We start from the raw sequence: 22,301 nt of genomic DNA, 5'->3' as shown, positions 1-22,301 counted from the left end.
TGGGACTATTTGCTGTGCTGGACGTTCTTACTAGAATGCCCTGTTGCAGCAAGCGTTCTATTACTGGGAAAACTCCTAACTCCACCTCTGGCTTCAGAGGATACTGTGGGATTTTTGGAGCTATCCTACCATCTTTTACTTGTACAACTACTGGAGCTACGTTTGCCATTAATCCAGTGTCCTGTCCATCTTTTGTCCAAAGTGACTCTGGTATCTGAGATGTCATCTCTTCTACTTGGGATGGATTCCTATTTGTCATAATGGAATGTGACATTAATTTTGATGGGGAGTCTAACATGTCTCGTACCTCCTGAGCGTGATTCTCAGGAATGTCCAAGAATACACCTTCAGGAGTACAATAAATGACGCAACCCATTTTACATAGTAAGTCTCTACCCAGGAGATTAGTTGGTGCCGATGCAGCCAGCAAAAAGGAATGCTTGGTATGCAAAGGCCCTATTGTAATCTCGGCTGGTTTGCTAACAGGGTAGTGCTGGACTACTCCTGTTACTCCCATGGCTGGAATTGTCCTACCAGTGGTTCTCATGCCCACTGTCGAATTTATCACTGACTTGGCCGCCCCTGTGTCTACAAGAAAGTTTAAAGTTTTACCAGCTACATTGATTGCAATCTCTGGTTCGCTTCCAAGACTGGCAATCAACTTAACTGGCTGCAGATTACAGGTATGGCCACACCCCTATTGGGTATGGTGACCTGCCTGTACCCCGCTGGCAGCGACTACTTGTGAGGGAGTTAGCTGGGAACTACCAGAGGCATGCCAGTCTCTGTTCGGGGGATATCTTTTTGTTTCCCCTGTATGTGGCTCAAAACTCCGCCTCTGTGGACCCTGCTCCCAATGTCGTGTGTCGTGTCGTTGTCTAGGGGGTTGAAAAGATCTTTGTACACTCTTTGTTCTACATTCTCGTGCATAGTGTCCTGGTCTGTTAGAGGAATAACAAGTTATTACAGTTGATTTACTTACAGGATTCGATGGTACATACGCAGGCTGCCTTGTGGTCAGCGCCTGTATACTTACTGACATTAACATCACTTTGCGACTCCCTGTGTCTAGTGATGTTTCTGTCGTGATCAATAGCAGCCTCTCTCAAAGTGGACACCGACAGACCTCGCCAACATGGTTGCGTGGTCTGTACCCTAGTCTTTAATGTTTCCTTTAAACCATCCATCAGTACAGATACTGCTACGTCTTGATGGTTTGGGTTGGTCTTAATGTCTTCTATTCCAGTGTACTTTGCCATTTCTAATAGTGCCCGGTGAAAATATTCTGATGCCGTCTCGGACTCTTTTTGTCTAATGGAGAATATCTTGTTCCATTTAACAACGGCTGGGAAATACTCCTTTAGCTGTAAATTTATCCTTTTTACATTATCCTTGTTGTACACGTCTGTAAGCGGTACATCTTTATCCAATGCACAGTCAGCTAAAAATTGAGTTGCGTCGACATTGGAAGGTAAACAAGCTCTTAGCAGTATCTGCCAATCCTTGTTGGGTTCTACAGTGTTGCCTAGATCCCTGATGTATTTTTGGCTAGCAACTAAGTCCTTCCTGGGGTCAGGAAATTCGGACACTATTGTTCTTAATTCCATTCGGGAAAATGGAGTGTACATGGCAATGTTCCTTATGGGAGTGGCTCCAGACACATCTGTTTTTCCATTGGGAACTGCTATTACCCTTACAGGAGCAAGTCTAACAACCTCATTCTGTGTAGATTCTACAACTTGTGGTGAAATTGTTTCAGTGTAGTGCATGGTGCCGTACTTACCCGTTGACACGACCTCACCTATCCCTCCGCTAGGGGCTTTCGCTAATCTCGTGGGTGTTGTTGTGCCTACTGTGGTCTCTGCTATGGTGGCCGCGAGAGAGAGAGCTGAAATTGTTGTTGAATCGTCTTCTTGATCACACTCCTGAGGAAGGTTCAAAACAGGGTACATCTTGCACGGGTTAATAATTGCATGAGTTACTTGGTTAACATCATTAACATTTACAGGGTTACTAAGAGTTTGTGTTTTACAACCCAGTGCGTTTCTCTCCGCAATCAACTTCTCTCCTGCAATGTATGGTGGAGGAGGGGCTGTGGCTATCAGCTTCCTGACTGCCCCAGATCCTGCCGCCAGAGCCAAACCTCTCTGTATCTCACCTTCCTGGTGCCATAACTGTAAATAATCATGATGCTGAATTCGTCTCTTTGTTGATTTTAGGAGACATATCCTCCTCCTTAAATTTTGTAACACTTCTGGACTGAAGCTACCTATTCTTGGGAATTTGTCCCTGTCTTGTACAGTCATTCTCTCCCATTCATCACATAAAGATTCTGTGTGACTTCCGTATTTTTCACACATGATGTACCTTGCCGACCCGACGGGTCGGTTCTCTGAATCAACCCGAACCAAGGTTGATCGCCCCCTACCTGAACAATTGGCCCCCATAATCTGCAGGTGTTGCTTACTACTCCTGTGATCTTTATATCACGGTCTTCAGCGAACCCTTACAGCAAACCAAATTGTCCAAAAATAGGCCGGCGGTGGCGGTGGCGGTTTACCGAGTACCCCACTCACTCGCCCACCTCGACCAATACGACCTGATCACACCGATATGGTGCTGGCGTACTCGATACAGGGCCCCTATGGAACCTTCTGTTTACTGGAACATATGAGGGTTACCCGCAGGACACTTACTCTTTCCAGTAAAGGTGGGGTTGTTAGATAGTTCCTGAGTGACCAGCGAACTTCCCTTCCAAAAATAAAAAATTACACAAATCACGTCAGAATGTACAAATAGCGTTTGTGACCACTTTACTCTAATGGTATTAGGTCAGATTACTAACTACTGCACACAATTACGTGCGGTACAATCGTTCAGTACATAAGCACTACTTGTCATGTACTGAAAGATCAATGGAATCGATGTTTCCGGCCGCGATTCCTTCAGCAAGAGCTTGTATGGCCTATATGGGTTCTGCACCAACACCCCAGGCGTTGTGCCTCTTGTACCTTTATAGCGGACCTCTTTGTCTATTTAACCTGTTACCTTATGACCTCCTGGTCTGTTACCGTCTGTTAATGACCTCCTGGTCTGTTACCTTATGACCTCCTGGTCAGTAACCTTATGGTCCGCTATACTCTAATGCTCAAATATTATTTAACCAGGGATGCCTCCCTAGCCACCGTATATGTCACTTACACGTATGTCCTTTGACGAGTACCCGACTTTCCTTTTGGTTCAACCTCTAAGTTATATAAACTTATGTGATAAAAACACACTCACTCAACACATGTACACTTTGTTTCTATATCTATTTCTGCGCAGAAATTTTCTTCAGCCCAGCTGTGTTACCAATTAGGAGCAGGATCTGTTAAACTAAATTTCAGATTTTTCCAAAAATAGATTTGCGTTATTTACCGCGTCGCGTTATCTACCGCTGTGCGTTAATTATCGCTTTGCGCTAATTATCGCTTTGCGCTAAAATCCAACTTTTCGTGACTTGAGCTACGTGGGCGTAACCGGACGCTACGTTGCGTAATGAACGCTGCGTGCGTCTGCCTTTGGATTGCGTACGCTAGTCTTTGTTAGTGACACGTGTACGCAAAACAAAGATCCACCGTAACACAATTTCTACTTTTATCAATGTAGATGATCCCTGATCATCTACCGCACACCACACTGACTGCCTCATCTCCCAGACAAGCCGTGTGTTGGTCTATACTTTAACTATTACCTCTACTATGAAATAACAGCAAATCTCTTTTAGCACTTTCTATCAACTATAAAAATTGGCAAACAGGAATAGTGATATACGAAATTTGAAAAAAGAAATGCAGATATATATGTATGCGTGCGTGTATACGCAAGACAGAAGAGAAATAAACAGTTTTAAAAGACACAAGCGTTTTGTTCTTACTTCCGGTTCCCGGATTCCTTCAGCACTCTTTGTCTAAGCGAAGCAGACGCTTATCCCGTCAGCACAGCACTGCGAGACAACCTCCCACCCTTTGCTGGGGGGATAATGTCTGCTGATCTACCTAGTGCAGATATGAGAAGGATAGGACGAGTCCCCAATTGACAATGCTAAATTCCTTTGTCGTATAAACAACCCTTTATGAAGTCTAAGAACACTGTACACTGTTTATTTAAGAAGTACCGTACGGGTACGCTGGTTGCGTAACGATCGCTCCGCCGTAGGCGAGACGCTCAAGCGTCACGTTCGCTCACGGCCCAGCGATCACAGGACAGCACGTTAAGGGCTATGACTAGAGTAATGATTCGCTATGGCGTAGCGGACGCTCGAGACCACGAGGAGATCACCAGCGGCCCTGACGCTCACAACGCTATACCTTTATGTCTAAACCTTATACCAATGAAATACACAGAATACCTTAATGTGAATACAGGGTGTATGTGCAACCTTGTGTAACCTGACTAACTACAAAGCTGCTTGAGCGTCACCGACGCTCAAGTGAACACTTAACACTATAGGAAATACACAGATACTGGTTTAGGGTCCAAAGCCTATTAACTGTATTATATCTAGTATACTTGTAAAAGGGGATAACAGTACAAATGATACACTACAATATAACAGAGACTTCCTAACCAAAATACAATACTATCTAATACAATTCAATACTAGTCTAGGGGAGATGTGAGAGAAAAGAGAAAGGAGAGAGAGAAATGGAGAGAGATGAGAGAAATTGGCTCACAGTAAGACAATGATTACGGAGAGAAACTTACGCACAAAGGGTATGATCGCATGCGCCTCGATATCCAGCTCCCGGTTATCAGCAGAAAACCGTTGATGAGAGAGTGAAGTTGGATATGGTCGGCCTGCCTAATTATGCCCCTCACACAATGCAATCTCATAGTCCCTACAATCCCATTGTCCATTGGACGTCGGAATTCGGCCCTGTATCATAACAAAAGGTCATAGGTTGATTCATACAGGTGGGCTGTGACGATTTCAAACAGCTCAGGTGGGTGGGAAACTAGGTTTCCCGCCGCATACCTGAGTATGAGTAAATAATAGAAATGGACATAAACTTCTTATGTCCATAACTATTCGCACGAGCGATTAATACGCTCCAAACCAACACCGGAATATTGCTAATTAAATACTCTTCCGATGGGTACCAAACACTGCTGCATGACTCTTGTTAGACCCTTCCCACAATACAAAGAGGGATTCCTCAGCTCAGGGACATTCTATATTAACTAAACTTTCAGAAACTATCAAAGGGACCATGATCTACAAACTACATTAATTGTGAAAATATGTAACGATTGGGTCGCACGCTACGACTACATACTCTTTACCGTAAATACGCATACCGATGCGAGCGGGTGCACGCATCAGCGGGTATGCGCTATCACGGGAAAGCGCACGCATGCGCAGCACGGACCAGCATGAGGTGCAAATATGGCAGCGTGTATAGGGATATTTTTCTGACTTTGACAGCTTTATCTAGGATGCTGCACCATGAAGCTCCAGGAGATGACTCTGATTGGATTGAAGTACCCGCTGGGGTAGTGAAAGGACTGTGTAAACATATTAGTGTCACCAGAAATCAAGAGGTGGCCGCTGTATATAATATAGGAGCTTCTGAAATAGCTATTCCTCCTTCCTATTGTAGGTTAGGAAGGGCTGAACTGCAGGGGTTAGGGATAATGACCTCAGACCAACTGGCTCAAGAACAACGAAATGACCCCAATATTCTTCCTATTGTACGGATCATTGAAGATCCTAATTATCATTTACATCGCTCTCAATTACCAAGGAAGGCACAAGTGTTAATGCGACAGTACAGGAAGTTAATTATTATGAATGGGGTATTATATCGAAAGGTAATTAAGAATGACGGAGGTACTAAAGTGCAGATAGTATTACCAACAAAGTATAAGCAGATGGTGCTAGAAGCATTGCATGATCAACATGGTCACCTTGGATATGAGAAAACCCAGGGGTTGGTGTCCGATCGCTTCTTCTGGGCTCATATGAATCAGGATATAGAACAATAATGTAGAACATGCGGAAATTGTATTCTCAGAAAAACTTTACCTGTATCTGCCGTTCCATTAGTCAATATCACCTGCACGGGACCTCTGGAGTTAGTATGCATCGATTTTCTCACATTAGATGGCCCTGGAAGATCAGACTGTCATATTCTTGTGGTAACCGATCATTTCACAAGGTATGCCCAAGCCTACTTAACCGTGAACCAAGCTGCGATAACTGTTGCGAGAACATTGTGGGAGAAATTCTTTGTACATTACGGATTGCCAGCAAGGATTCATTCCAATCAAGGTCGAGAATTTGAAAGTAAAGTAATTCGAGAACTGTGTCATTGCTGCGGTATAACTAAATCCCGCACTACCCCTTATCATCCCCAAGGAGACCCCCAGCCTGAGCGATTTAACAGAACTTTGTTAAACATGTTGGGTACATTGGACTCTAAAAGAAAATCCAACTGGTGGAAATATATTGCTCCTTTAGTGCATGCATATAATTGCACTCAAAACGACACTATGGGATATACTCCATATTACCTCATGTTCGGTCGGGAGGCCAGATTACCCATAGATATTTGTTTAGGAACTCACAATAATTCTGGTTCAAAAATATCTCACAGCCAATATGTTAGGCAACTTCGTCAACAATTGTGAGAAGCATATCAACTAGCTGCTGATGCTGCACGAAAAATGGGTGAAAGAAACAAAGAGTACGTCGATAGGCACATTAAGGAACACCTCTTAGAGCCGGGAGATCGAGTGCTGATTAGAGCTCTGGGGGTACCTCGAAAGCAAAAGTTACAGTATAAGTGGTAACCCACTCCTTATATAGTATTGAGACAGCTCCCTAACATTCCTGTATACCAACTCGCACCGGCAAATGGACATGGAAGTATGGTAACCTACCATAGACAACATTTACTCCCTATTGCCCAGGACATTAGTTGGGAGAATACGGTATCGTGTCCCATGGAAGATACTGAAGCTGAAAACCCTGTTACACATGAAATTAACCTTCGGAGCATGAGAAAGGAAGCTGAGGAGATTGAGGATGACTCTAATGCGGGATATTACTATTGGGATAGTGAGCCTTGGGGAGCAGGAACCAATGTATCTGAGTCATACCCTGGGGGACAAGTAGAAATACCCTCTTCATACAATGGGATAGAACAGGAGAATGTTGGAAGCAATGATGGTAATGGAAGTGAATCAAGATGTGAAATAACAGAAGTTCCTGAACCAATCCATATGGGTGATAAGGGAAAGGGAGTTATTCCTGAACAACCACCTATGTCACCTAGGCCTCAAAGGGTTAGGAGGGCCCCTAGAATACTCACCTATGACCAGTTAGGAACCCCTACTAAAATTCCATTGGTATTGCACCCTAACATGGTGATGTCATGGCCATATTTCGGATGGATAGTACCCGGTAATACTTAGATGGAACCATGGAAAGTACATGTAGGTGGTGAGATGCACTTAACTATAAAATTGTGTAAATGTACTCACCAGGGGGAGAGTGTAGCCCTTTAAAAAATAAATAAATAAATGCTCATGAGGAGATACAGGAGGATAACTGTTCCCTGAGGACTACATTAAATATATATATATATATATATATATATAATAGTTACCTAATGCCTGTGTAAATATATGAAATATATACTATTTACCTAATGCCTGTGTAAATATATGAAATATATTCAAATTGGTTAATGTAACACTTGTAGTGTGTATATAATAGAGGGTTGATGGTGGTGAACAGGGACATTAAACAGTAACGCTTTTAATGGGTAATGTGGCACATTGGCACGAGCAGGACTAGAGAGACTCTTCCAGAAGCCCTCGTGCCGACTAGGGGGTGCCCGGATTGAGAGAGCCGTAGAGGGGAGCGCGAGGGGGAAGCGGGAAGGAGAGCCGCGAGGACGGAGGAACTCTGAGGAGTCACTGTGAGGCGGAGGTGCGGGACCCTTGTCGCTGTATAGTACGGCCACGGAGAACTCTGGTACGCCCCTCCAAGTTGAGAGAGAGTGAAGGGACTTACCCGCGGTAATCTCCGGAGAGCCGGGTAGAGTGTGAGGATCGCGGGCAGCCGAACCCCGGTAACCAACGCCGGACAGAGGTGACTCCAGCCGTGAGCGGATCTGGGGAAAACTCCAATGGGCAGCGCAGATGGCCTTTCCCCGAACACACCCCCTCAGGGACCGGCTAACAGGTGCTCCACCAACCCGATCGATGCAGCGGTGACACAGGAACAGTGAGTGCCTGTGTAAGGGAAAGTAGGAGGCGTCTTCAGCCATTTAATAGAAAGTGAGGGGTGTATCTACATAGACTGCATCACAGAAAGGCCCCCACTGAAGGGGATTTCATTTAGTAAAGAGTACTGCAGTGAAGGGACTTCATCCCAGTATCTCACCAGCAAATTAGCAGTTCTCCTGTCAATGCTATATGAAGAGTCCTAAATAAAAGGGGCTGTTAATTATTGCACGGAACAAAAATCTCCCTTCTTAAAGAGTATAAAGATGCTTATAAGAAAGTACCTGATATTTATAATAAATAATAATTATAGAAGCAGTATATTGCCTGCCCACCTTTCACCTCCTAATTACCCAGAACTGCCGTTATCTAAAAACGGAAAGGGCAAGTGAATAACAGCCCTACCTGAGGAGAAGGAATTTAAGAAGTTGAAAAGCCCCCTCCTAAGTTTAATTATTTAGTATTGACACAAGCATGGAACAGTGGTGTGGATGGAAGTGAGAGGGGTGAAATTCACTGATGCAGACCAGTAGAAGTGATCTAGACTTTTCCTCAAATACTCTAACTTTGATTATATGAGTCAAAGTGTTTATTAACATTTAGTTCTACAATACCACCCTGAATATACTGTATTATCCTAACAGTATACTAATTGATTAGCCCGGTGCGGACGAAGGATCTGACGACAATAGTGGTTGACGGATCCCCAGTAGCTTTCCATGAAGAAGGTAGTTGGGGGAGACAGATCATAGAGGCATTCTTTATAACTCACTCTGGAAATAGATATCTAATGAGGAATTCCCATTCCTAAATTGTGTGGACCTGTGAGTTATAAATTGCGGAGGATCTTCGAGTCCGATACACAGACTAGAATAGTGAAGGTGGAAAACTCCAACTCCACAGTGATAAAAAGGATCGAACTAGAGGCACACAGGTACCGGTCTCCGGGGACGCCTGTAATTGTAATCTCAATCTGCAGAGATAAGCTCCTTGGGCCCCCCTTCGGCCCTCGATAGGCCACGATCAGTGGAATTTTAGCACCCTACACCAGACTACTGAAGACAGGGTACAACAGAGGGTGTACCTATATTTACCTCTTCTATTTAGTTACAATACTAGCAAGGCATTCATCCTGAAGTGACGACTACAGCCGGAGTATCTAAAGTAAATTGGGCCCCAACAGTGCACCAACGTTAACTAAAGGGTATACCCAACAAGTGAAAAAAGAGACTGCAGTGGGACACATAAGGTTAGGGTAGCTTTATTTATAATCTATCTGATAACCCCCGTAATAATAAGTTTGTTGTATTGCATAACAGGTAACAATTTATGTATAGGAAAATCCGTTGGTATAGTATATCATTATTTTGTGTGTAGTGATTTACAATGAATATATGTATTGGCAACATACTGTGAACATAAGGTAAGGGAGTGTCCATTCTGTGAATAAAAGAACCTATGAAGGTATTAAAGTCATATTAATAAATACTTACTGTGGACGTGGACAAGTTGTCTCAGTCATCTGAACATACGAATCTGAAGGACAAAAGAAGACACAAAAGGTAAATTAAACTTTTTTCCCAACCCACACAAGAAACAGTAAATATAACCCTACTGGCAACAGCTTTCCCAAGCAAGCCCGGGTTGGAATAACGACCGCTTGGGTAAAGGCACTCTGTCATATGTATTAAATACCCCCAGGTGGTGAGATAGAGGTTACATGTGTACCAAGAGTATATGGGCCAGTCCTGTGCTACCAGAATCACTGGAATGCCCTCTCATTTTAGCACCTGTGGAGGCATCACTATCAGAAGTAACACAGATCAAATGAAAGCTACAAGACATGGTGCCTGTGGATCTCTCGCCCGGGAAGATAAGCCCGCATCCTTGTGGTTCAATCATCATGTCAACATCTGCTTGCTCCCGTCAGTCTACCAGCTGTTAAAAGGCCTCTGGATGGAGGGTCCACTATGATCTCTTCATTTAGATGGAAACTTGAGACTACCTTTGGGAGGTAGCCCGGTTTGGTCCTGAGAACAACTCTATCCCGGTGAAAGATCAAGAAGGGGGATTAACATGAAAGCGCCCCTTAAATCAGACACCCTTCTGGCAGATGCAATTGGCAGAAGAAAAAGTGTCTTAGCCGTAAGCCATTTGAGATCCACAGAGTCCAGAGGCTCATATGGGGACTGCTGTAGAGCCCTGAGTCTATGGACAGGTCCCAAGGAGCCCACAAAGAGTAAAATGTAGGACGTTTGGTTTCTCTGACTAAATTGCTCATCAAGGAAATCTAGAGTCTCATTATTCACCTTGAACAGCCCTTGCCAACTTGTGGCTATACAGCTATTGCAAAACTACACATCCCAGCATGCCCTGCCACGGTTGTAGCATACTCCTAATAGCAAAACTGCGGCAGCACATGATATTACTTTCGTTTCCCAACAGCTGGAAAGCCGCAGGTGTTATACATAATAGGTATTTTTGACGTGATATCACAACTATTTGGAGGATTTGAGACAATGTTGACTCGGACCTTATGTATATAAGACACTCTGGGGGACATTTACTAAGCAGTGATAAGAGCGGAGAAGTGAGCCAGGGGAGAAGTTGCCCATGGCAACCAATCAGCACTGAAGTAACATCTATAATTTGCATACTTTAAAATTATAAACAGCTGCTGATTGGTTGATGGAGCAGCTTTTCCACTAGCTCACTTCTCCGCTCTTATCACTGCTTAGTAAATGTCCTCCTCAGACATTAAACCTGAAAGTAATATTGTTCGTAGTCCGGTATTCAAATATATATAGTGTCATGATCTCAGTATGGGACCCAAAAATGTGGGATTTTGGATAAGGGATACTCAACCTGTATTTACTAGTAAGTAGTAGGTTACACGTATAGAAGCGAAATTAGGATCAGTCCGTACATAACATTTATTACATCCAAGGTGTTTTGAAGTAGGATTTTCCAGTACAGCTATTCAGATGACCTTATAAATAACAAGGTTGTACTACACATAATGAACGAGTGGATGTTTGTGATTATAAATACAATATACTATTTCATCCAGTGGCAAACGCAGGATTTCTAGAGGGGGGGTGTCCAAATGCAGTCCACAATCTCCCACTCTGTGGAACATTGGAGCAAGTATGGGAGTCTGGGAGAGTGGTAGAAGAAACAAGTAACGACTCTGGACATTAATGTAAACATTGGTCTTTTTATAGACTGGAAACTGTATGGAATGCAGTATTAATATTTCTCTGACGTCCTAGTGGATGCTGGGGACTCCGTAAGGACCATGGGGAATAGACGGCTCCGCAGGAGACTGGGCACACTAAAAGAAAGATTTGGTACTACCTGGTGTGCACTGGCTCCTCCCTCTATGCCCCTCCTCCAGACCTCAGTTAGATTTCTGTGCCCGGCCGAGCTGGATGCACACTAGGGGCTCTCCTGAGCTCCTAGAAAGAAAGTATATATTAGGTTTTTTATTTTACAGTGAGACCTGCTGGCAACAGGCTCACTGCAACGAGGGACTAAGGGGAGAAAAAGCGAACCTACCTGCTTGCAGCTAGCTTGGGCTTCTTAGGCTACTGGACACCATTAGCTCCAGAGGGATCGACCGCAGGACCCGTCCTTGGTGTTCGTTCCCGGAGCCGCGCCGCCGTCCCCCTTACAGAGCCAGAAGCAAGAAGATGGTCCGGAAAATCGGCGGCAGAAGACTTCAGTCTTCACCAAGGTAGCGCACAGCACTGCAGCTGTGCGCCATTGCTCCTCATACACACTTCACACTCCGGTCACTGAGGGTGCAGGGCGCTGGGGGGGGGGCGCCCTGAGCAGCAATAATATCACCTTGGCTGACAAAATAACCACAATATATAGCCCCAGAGGCTATATATGTGGTAATTACCCCTGCCAGAATACAGAAAAAAAGCGGGAGAAAAGTCCGCCGAAAAAGGGGCGGAGCCATCTCCCTCAGCACACTGGCGCCATTTCTCCCTCACAGTTCCGCTGGAAGCAAGCTCCCTGACTCTCCCCTGCAGTCTACACTACAGAAAAGGGTAAAAAAGAGAGGGGGGGCACAGATTTGAGGCGTAGTAAATATTATAGCAGCTATAGGGGACATAATTCAGTTAGTCCCTGCATTATATAGCGCTCTGGTGTGTGCTGGCATACTCTCTCTCTGTCTCCCCAAAGGGCTTTTGTGGGTTCCTGTCTCCTTTAAGAGCATTCCCTGTGTGTGTGTGTGCGGTGTGTCGGTACGGCTGTGTCGACATGTTTGATGAGGAGACATGTGGAGGCGGAGCAGATGCCTATAAATGTGATGTCACCCCCTGCGGGGCAGACACCTGAGTGGATGGACTTATGGAAGGAATTACGTGCAAGTGTCGACTCCTTACATAAAAAATTTGACGACATGCCAAATGCGGGACAGCCGGCTTCTCAGCTTGTGCCTGCCCAGGCAATTCAAAGGCCATCAGGGGCTCTAAAACGCCCACTACCTCAGATGGCAGACACAGATGTCGACACGGATACTGATACCAGTGTCGACGACGATGAGTCAAATTTAATGTCCACTAGGGCCATTTGTGGCATGATTGAGGCAATGAAAAAGGTTTTACACCTTTCTGATATAAACCCAGGTACCTCAAAAAAGCGTATTATGTTTGGGGAGAAAAAACTACCAATAGTTTTTCCCCCATCTGAAGAATTAAATGAAGTGTGTGAAGAAGCGTGGGCTTTCCCTGATAAGAAATTGGTGATTTCAAAAAAATTACTAATGGCGTTCCCTTTCTCGCCAGAGGATAGGTCACGTTGGGAAACTACCCCTAGGGTGGATAAAGCGCTCACACGTTTGTCTAAAAAGGTGTCACTACCGTCTCCGGATACGGCCGCCCTAAAGGAACCTGCTGATAGAAAGCAGGAGGCTATCCTAAAGTCTATATATACACACACTGGTGTTATACTGAGACCAGCTATTGCTTCAGCGTGGATGTGCAGTGCTGCTGCTGCTTGGTCAGATTCCCTGTCAGAAAATATTGACACCCTGGACAGGGACACTATATTGCTAACCGTAGAGCATATAAAAGACTCAGTCTTGTACATGAGAGATGCACAGAGGGAGATCTGCTGGCTGGCATCTAGAATAAGTGCATTGTCCATTTCTGCTAGGAGAGGTTTATGGACTCGGCAGTGGACAGGGGATGCAGATTCTAAAAGGCACATGGAAGTTTTGCCTTATAAGGGTGAGGAGCTATTCGGGGATGGTCTCTCAGACCTTGTTTCCACAGCAACAGCTGGGAAGTCAGCATTTTTACCCCATGTCCCCTCACAGCCTAAGAAAGCGCCGTACTATCAGGTGCAGTCCTTTCGACCCCAGAAAAACAGGCGGGGAAAAGGCGGGTCCTTTCTGTCTAGAGGCAGAGGAAGGGGAAAAAAGCTGCACCACGCAGCAGGTTCCCAGGAACAAAAGTCCTCCCCCGCTTCTTCCAAATCTGCCGCATGACGGTGGGGCTCCACAGGCGGAGCCAGGTACGGTGGGGGGCCGCCTCAAAAATTTCAGCGATCAGTGGGTTCGCTCAAGGGTGGATCCCTGGATCCTTCAAGTAGTATCTCAGGGGTACAAGCTGGAATTCGAGGCGACTCCCCCCCGCCGTTTCCTCAAATCTGCCTTACCGACAATTCCCTCGAGCAGGGAGGCTGTACTAGAGGCAATTCACAAGCTGTATTCCCAGCAGGTGATAGTCAAAGTACCCCTACTTCAACAAGGACGGGGTTACTATTCCACACTGTTTGCGGTTCCGAAACCGGACGATTCGGTGAGACCCATTTTAAATTTGAAATCCTTGAACACATACATAAAAAAATCAAAGTTCAAGATGGAATCGCTCAGGGCGGTTATTGCAAGCCTGGACGAGGGGGATTACATGGTATCCCTGGACATCAAGGATGCTTACCTGCATGTCCCAATTTACCTTCCTCACCAGGAGTACCTCAGATTTGTGGTACAGGATTGCCATTACCAATTCCAGACACTACCGTTTGGACTGTCCACGGCACCGAGGGTGTTTACCAAGGTAATGGCAGAAATGATGATACTCCTTCGAAAAAAGGGAGTTTTAATTATCCCGTACTTGGACGATCTCCTAATAAAGGCGAGGTCCAGGGAGCAGTTACTGGTCGGAGTAGTACTATCTCGGGAAGTTCTACAACAGCATGGCTGGATTCTAAACATTCCAAAGTCACAACTGGTTCCTTCCACACGCTTACTGTTCCTGGGGATGATTCTGGACACAGAACAGAAAAAAGTGTTTCTCCCGCAGGAGAAAGCCAAGGAGCTGTCATCTCTAGTCAGAGACCTCCTAAAACCAAACCGGGTATCGGTGCATCACTGCACATGAGTCCTGGGAAAAATGGTGGCTTCGTACGAAGCAATTCCATTCGGCAGGTTCCATGCAAGGACCTTCCAGTGGGACCTCTTGGACAAGTGGTCGGGATCGCATCTTCAGATGCATCAACTGATAACCCTGTCTCCAAAGACCAGGGTGTCTCTACTGTGGTGGCTGCAGAGTGCTCATCTTCTAGTGGGCCGCAGATTCGGCATACAGGACTGGGTCCTGGTGACCACGGATGCCAGCCTTCGGGGCTGGGGCGCAGTCACACAGGGAAGAAATTTCCAGGGACTTTGGTCAAGTCAGGAGTCGTCCCTACACATAAACATTCTGGAACTGAGGGCCATTTACAATGCCCTAAGTCAGGCAAGGCCCCTGCTTCAAAACCAGCCGATTCTGATTCAATCAGACAACATCACGGCAGTCGCCCATGTAAACCGACAGGGCGGCACAAGAAGCAGGGTGGCCATGGCAGAAGCCACAAGGATTCTCCGATGGGCGGAAAATCACGTACTAGCACTGTCAGCAGTGTTCATTCCGGGAGTGGACAACTGGGAAGCAGACTTCCTCAGCAGACACGACCTACACCCGGGAGAGTGGGGACTTCATCCAGAAGTCTTCCTACTGTTGGTAAACCGCTGGGAAAGGCCACAGGTGGACATGATGGCGTCCCGCCTCAACAAGAAGCTAAAGAGATATTGCGCCAGGTCAAGGGACCCTCAGGCGATAGCTGTGGACGCTCTAGTGACACCGTGGGTGTACCAGTCGGTCTATGTGTTCCCTCCTCTGCCCCTCATACCAGAGGTACTGAGAATAATAAGAAGGCGAGGAGTAAGAACGATACTCGTGGTTCCGGATTGGCCAAGAAGAGCTTGGTACCCGGAACTTCAAGAAATGTTATCAGATGACCCATGGCCTCTACCGCTCGACAGGATCTGCTACAGCAGGTGCCCTGTCTGTTCCAAGACTTACCGCGGCTGCGTTTGACGGCATGGCGGTTGAATTCCGGATCCTAAAGGAAAAGGGCATTCCGGAGGAAGTCATTCCTACGCTGATAAAAGCCAGGAAAGAAGTAACCGCAAACCATTATCACCGCATTTGGCGAAAATATGTTGCGTGGTGTGAGGCCAGGAAGGCCCCTACAGAGGAATTTCAGCTGGGTCGTTTTCTGCACTTCCTACAGTCAGGAGTGACTATGGGCCTAAAATTGGGTTCCATTAAGGTCCAGATTTCGGCTCTGTCGATTTTCTTCCCGAAAGAACTGGCTTCACTGCCTGAAGTTCAGACTTTTGTAAAGGGAGTGCTTCATATTCAGCCCCCTTTTGTGCCTCCTGTGGCACCTTGGGATCTCAATGTGGTGTTGAGTTTCCTAAAATCACATTGGTTTGAACCACTTAAAACCGTGGATCTCAAATATCTCACGTGGAAAGTGGTCATGTTATTGGCCTTGGCTTCGGCCAGGCGTGTGTCAGAATTGGCGGCTTTGTCATGTAAAAGCCCTTATCTGATTTTCCATATGGATAGGGCAGAATTGAGGACTCGTCCCCAGTTTCTCCCTAAGGTGGTATCAGCTTTTCACTTGAACCAACCTATTGTGGTGCCTGCGGCTACTAAGGACTTGGAGGATTCCAAGTTACTGGACGTAGTCAGGGCCTTGAAAATTTATGTTTCCAGGACGGCTGGAGTCAGGAAAACTGACTCGCTTTTTTATCCTGTATGCACCCAACAAAATAGGTGCTCCTGCTTCTAAGCAGACTATTGCTCGCTGGATTTGTAGCACAATTCAGCTGGCGCATTCTGCGGCTGGATTGCCGCATCCTAAATCAGTGAAAGCCCATTCCACGAGGAAGGTGGGCTCATCTTGGGCGGCTGCCCGAGGGGTCTCGGCTTTACAACTTTGCAGAGCTGCTACTTGGTCAGGGGCAAACACGTTTGCTAAATTCTACAAATTTGATACCCTGGCTGAGGAGGACCTTGAGTTCTCTCATTCGGTGCTGCAGAGTCATCCGCACTCTCCCGCCCGTTTGGGAGCTTTGGTATAATCCCCATGGTCCTTACGGAGTCCCCAGCATCCACTAGGACGTCCGAGAAAATAAGAATTTACTCACCGGTAATTCTATTTCTCGTAGTCCGTAGTGGATGCTGGGCGCCCATCCCAAGTGCGGATTGTCTGCAATACTTGTATATAGTTATTGCCTAACTAAAGGGTTATTGTTGAGCCATCTGTTGAGAGGCTCAGTTGTATTTCATACTGTTAACTGGGTTAAATATCACGAGTTATACGGTGTGATTGGTGTGGCTGGTATGAGTCTTACCCGGGATTCAAAATCCTTCCTTATTGTGTCAGCTCTTCCGGGCACAGTATCCTAACTGAGGTCTGGAGGAGGGGCATAGAGGGAGGAGCCAGTGCACACCAGGTAGTACCAAATCTTTCTTTTAGTGTGCCCAGTCTCCTGCGGAGCCTTCTATTCCCCATGGTCCTTACGGAGTCCCCAGCATCCACTACGGACTACGAGAAATAGAATTACCGGTGAGTAAATTCTTATTTTAACATTATAGATGGTCTATACTATAGGCTGTATCAAACATATTTAAATAATATAAATAAGATATGTGGTCAGGAAAAGGTTAAACATACCATAATAAATACACAAACATAATAGAACCAGTCCTGCACTTTCTAAGCACACATTCTCCCACCTCATGGTAAGGCTCCTGTCTCTTCTTCCTATTAGCTACTCTCTGGTCCAGTGCTTTGACTGAGGACTCAGATCCACACACACACACACACACACACACACACACCAAACTTTGTAGAATAAGCTGCTACCACTGGGATGTGCAGGAGCTCTGCTTTGTCCCTTAAATTGCATAATGTGCTGGCAGCTCTAGTAATTGCATTATATACCATTGTTATTGTCATCATTTGAGCCACTTGCCAAGAGGAGGGGGTTTCTGGGCAACCTTTTTTTTTTTTTTTGTTTGTGCGTCAACAATACAGATTTTCTCTTTTCAGTTTTGTCAGTTGTATTATGCACTGTAGTTGACAGCACCCCGTCTATTGACTTAGAATTCTCTGATAGTAAAAGGGGTCTGATAAGTGGATGTATCTCAGTGATTCATATGCATTCACACTATTTTGATTTGAGTGTGCAGATATTCAGTCTCTCTGCGAGCAGCAGGTAGGCCAGGCCTGGGCTAGAGGGCCATCCTTGCTTCATGGGTATTGATCATCAGATCTACATTACAAAGGTCTACAGTCATTAGGTTGCCCACTATTGGATGACAGGGTCAAAAGGCCAACAAATGAAAGGGTCGACGTGATGAGGTAGACAGTAGGGAAGGTCAACAGGATCAAAAGGTTGACACACAAAAGGTTGACACAACATTTTTACCAGGGTTCTTTTTGTTGTTTTCGCCGTCAAAGGACATAGAACCGCTACTGGTGTACCGCATTGCCAATCGTAGTCCATGTGGATGGTATAGTATGAAAAAGTTGATTAAAATGCTTAAAAAAATAAATAAATAAAAAGCGGTGTTGACAATGTGCGTTGACCTTTTGTACCTGTCGACCTATTGTCCTTGTTAACATTTTGATCATGTCGACCATTAATAGTTGACCTAACGACCTTTACATGGCCAACCTAGAGCTCTGATACCCTGCTTCATGTACTGACTGCGCATTCACCGTCTCTCGTTTCTTCCACCTACAGGACGTGTTAGAGTTCCCAGCTCAGGAGTTGAGGAAGTATTTCCGCATGGGTGACCATGTCAAAGTGATTGCAGGGCGCTACGAGGGGGACACAGGTCTTGTTGTGCGAGTTGAAGAAAATTTTGTCATCCTGTTCTCTGATCTTACCATGCACGAGGTGAGTGACCTAATCCCGTCCACTTCAGTTTCTCATGCCGGCTAAAAACAGCTGGCTAAAAACACTATCCTAAAGTACGTTCAAAAATGTCTTCCGCCTTCTGCTAAATCGGCCTTTTTATTTTTTGTGATCTGTATTCTCACCAGTATTTATTTTGTCCAATTTCTTTCTTATTGGGATTTATTTTTCTTTAACGTCCCAGTGCAGGCCTGGCCAACCTGTGGCTCTCCAGCTGTTGTAAAACTACAAGTCCCATCATGCTTTGCCACAGTTTTGCTATTAGGGAATGCTAAAACTGACAGGGCATGCTGGGATGACAACATCTGGAGAGCCACAGGTTGGCCAGGCCTGTCCTAGTGGATACTGGGATGACATTAGTACCATGGGTATAGATCAGGTGCATTGAAGCCTGGCACTTTAATAAATCATTACTGTGTGCTGGCTCCTCCCCTCTATGCCCCTCCTAGCAGACTCAGTTTAGAAAAATGTGCCCAAGGAGCCGGGTGCATTTAGTTTGTTACTTTCATGCAGCACTGGTTGGCAACCAGTCTGCTTGCGTCGTGGGACTTAGAGGAGGGGGGGGGGGCCGAACCAACTTCCTGTAGAGTTAATGGTTCATATCCCCGCTGACAGGACTCTAAGCTCCTGAGGCGCTGTTTCACATACCCCCAGGGTGTGCGCACACGCCGGCAGCATGCCGCCACCCCTAACAGATGCTGAGGTAAGAAGACGCGGTGAGTGATTACACCGGGGTCCTGGTTAGTGGGTCCACAGTGACAAATGGCGGCATTAGGGCACAGCGGTCCCCAGGCTGCGAGCTGCGTTGCCCGCTGCGTACCCCAGGCTGGTGCTAACTCAAAGGGGCTATTAAGCTTTTCTTCTCTAACGTCCTAGTGGATGCTGGGAACTCCGAAAGGACCATGGGGAATAGCGGCTCCGCAGGAGTCTGGGCACAACTAAAAGAAAGCTTTTAGACTACCTGGTGTGCACTGGCTCCTCCCACTATGACCTTCCTCCAAGCCTCAGTTAGATTTTTGTGCCCGGCCGAGCTGGATGCACACTAGGGGCTCTCCTGAGCTCTTAGAAGAAAGTATATTTTAGGTTTTTTATTTTACAGTGAGACCTGCTGGCAACAGGCTCACTGCAACGAGGGACTAAGGGGAGAAGAAGCGAACCTACCTGCTTGCAGCTAGCTTGGGCTTCTTAGGCTACTGGACACCATTAGCTCCAGAGCGACCGACCGCATGGAACTGGCCTTGGTGTTCGGTCCCGGAGCCGCGCCGCCGTCCCCCTTACAGAGCCAGAAACAAGAACAGGTCCGGAAAATCGGCGGCATGAAGACTTCTGTCTTCTCCAAGGTAGCGCACAGCACTGCAGCTGTGCGCCATTGCTTCTCTTACACACTTCACACTCCGGTCACTGAGGGTGCAGGGCGCTGGGGGGGGGGGGCGCCCTGAGCAGCAATAAAAACACCTTGGCTGGCAAAACAATCACAATATATAGCCCCAGAGGCTATATATGTGATAATTACCCCTGCCAGAATCCTTAAAAAAGCGGGAGAATAGTCAGCGAAAAAGGGGCGGAGCTATCCCCCTCAGCACACTGGCGCCATTTTTCCCTCACAGTTCCGCTGGAAGGAAGCTCCCTGGCTCTCCCCTGCAGTCTACACTACAGAAAAAGGGTAAAAAAGAGAGGGGGGGCACTAAATTTAGGCGCAGTAAATATTATAGCAGCTATAGGGGACATAATTCAGTTAGTCCCTGCAGTATATAGCGCTCTGGTGTGTGCTGGCATACTCTCTCTCTGTCTCCCCAAAGGGCTTCTGTGGGGTCCTGTCCTCTGTTTAGAGCATTCCCGGTGTGTGTGCGGTGTGTCGGTACGGCTGTGTCGACATGTTTGAGGAGGAACATTATGTGGAGGCGGAGCAGATGCCTGTAGAAGTGATGTCACCCCCTGCGGGGCAGACACCTGAGTGGATGGTTTTATGGAAGGAATTACGTGCAAGTGTCGACTCCTTACACAAAAAAATTGACGACATGCCAAATACGGGACAGCCGGCTTCTCAGCTTGTGCCTGCCCAGGTGTCTCAAAGGCCATCAGGGGCTCTAAAACGCCCGCTACCTCAGATGGCAGACCCAGATGTCGACACGGATACTGATACCAGTGTCGACGACGATGAGTCTAATCTAATGTCCACTAAGGCCATTAGCTGCATGATTGAGGCAATGAAAGAGGTGTTACACATTTCAGATTTAAACCCAGGTACCACAAAAAAGGGTATTATGTTTGGGGAGAAAAAACTACCCGTAGTTTTTCCCCCATCTGAAGAATTAAATGAAGTGTGTGAAGAAGCGTGGGCTTTCCCTGATAAGAGATTGATAATCTCAAAAAAATTACTAATGGCGTTCCCTTTCCCGCCAGAGGATAGGGCACGTTGGGAAACACCTCCTAGGGTGGATAAAGCGCTCACACGTTTGTCTAAAAAGGTGGCACTTCCGTCTCCGGATATGGCCGCCCTGAAGGAGCCTGCGGATAGAAAACAGGAGGCAATCCTCAAGTCTATATATACACACACAGGCATTATACTTAGACCAGCTATTGCGTCAGCATGGATGTGCAGTGCTGCCGCTGCGTGGTCAGATTCCCTGTCAGAAAATATCGACACCCTAGACAGGGACACTATTCTGCTAACCATAGAGCATATAAAAGACTCAGTCTTATACATGAGAGATGCACAGAGGGAGATCTGCCGGCTGGCATCTAAAATAAGTGCATTGTCCATTTCTGCTAGGAGAGGCTTATGGACCCGGCCGTGGACAGGGGATGCAGATTCCAAAAGGCACATGGAAGTTTTGCCTTATAAGGGTGAGGAGTTATTCGGGGATGGTCTCTCGGACCTTGTTTCCACAGCGACAGCTGGGAAGTCACCATTTTTACCCCATGTTCCCTCACAGCCTAAAAAAGCGCCGTTTTATCAGGTACAGTCCTTTCGGACCCAGAAAAACAGGCGAGGAAAAGGCGGGTCCTTTCTGTCCAGAGGCAGAGGTAGGGGAAAAAGGCTGCAACAAACAGCTAGTTCCCAGGAGCAAAAGTCCTCCCCCGCTTCTTCCAAGTCCGCCGCATGACGGTGGGGCTCCACAGGCGGAGCCAGGTACGGTGGGGGGCCGCCTCAAAAATTTCAGCGATCAGTGGGCTCGCTCACAGGTGGATCCCTGGATCTTTCAAGTAGTATCTCAGGGGTACAAGCTGGAATTCGAGGCGTCTCCCCCCCCGCCGTTTCCTCAAGTCAGCCTTGCCAGCAACTCCCTCGGACAGGGAGGCTGTGCTAGAGGCAATTCACAAGCTGTATTCCCAGCGCGTGATAGTCAAGGTGCCCCTACTTCAACAAGGACGGTGTTACTATTCCACACTGTTTGTGGTACCGAAACCGGACGGTTCGGTGAGACCCATTTTAAATTTGAAATCCTTGAACACATACATAAAAAAATTCAAGTTCAAGATGGAATCGCTCAGGGCGGTTATTGCAAGTCTAGACGAGGGGGATTACATGGTATCCCTGGACATCAAGGATGCTTACCTGCATGTCCCCATTTACCATCCTCACCAGGAGTACCTCAGATTTGCGGTACAGAATTGCCATTACCAATTCCAGACGCTGCCGTTTGGTCTGTCCACGGCACCGAGGGTGTTTACCAAGGTAATGGCGGAAATGATGATACTCCTTCGAAGAAAGGGAGTTTTAATTATCCCATACTTGGACGATCTC

The 22,301-nt window shown here is 46.4% G+C and overlaps 1 protein-coding gene across 1 annotated transcript in view; it reads left to right on the top strand.

Moving 5' to 3' along the window:
* SUPT5H (SPT5 homolog, DSIF elongation factor subunit) overlaps window positions 1-22,301 on the top strand; it is a 109,537-nt gene that overhangs the window by 52,587 nt on the left and 34,649 nt on the right. The window contains exon 17 of the mRNA XM_063937966.1: window positions 18,380-18,535. Coding sequence (XP_063794036.1) covers window positions 18,380-18,535 — 156 coding nt within the window. The remainder of the gene's footprint in view (window positions 1-18,379; window positions 18,536-22,301) is intronic.

This window comes from Pseudophryne corroboree, chromosome 8 (assembly GCF_028390025.1).
Source record: "Pseudophryne corroboree isolate aPseCor3 chromosome 8, aPseCor3.hap2, whole genome shotgun sequence".
Taxonomy (NCBI): Eukaryota; Metazoa; Chordata; class Amphibia; order Anura; family Myobatrachidae; genus Pseudophryne; species Pseudophryne corroboree.
The sequence above is the reverse complement of the archived record's forward strand: the minus strand, read 5'-3'. Positions and strand labels throughout refer to the sequence as shown.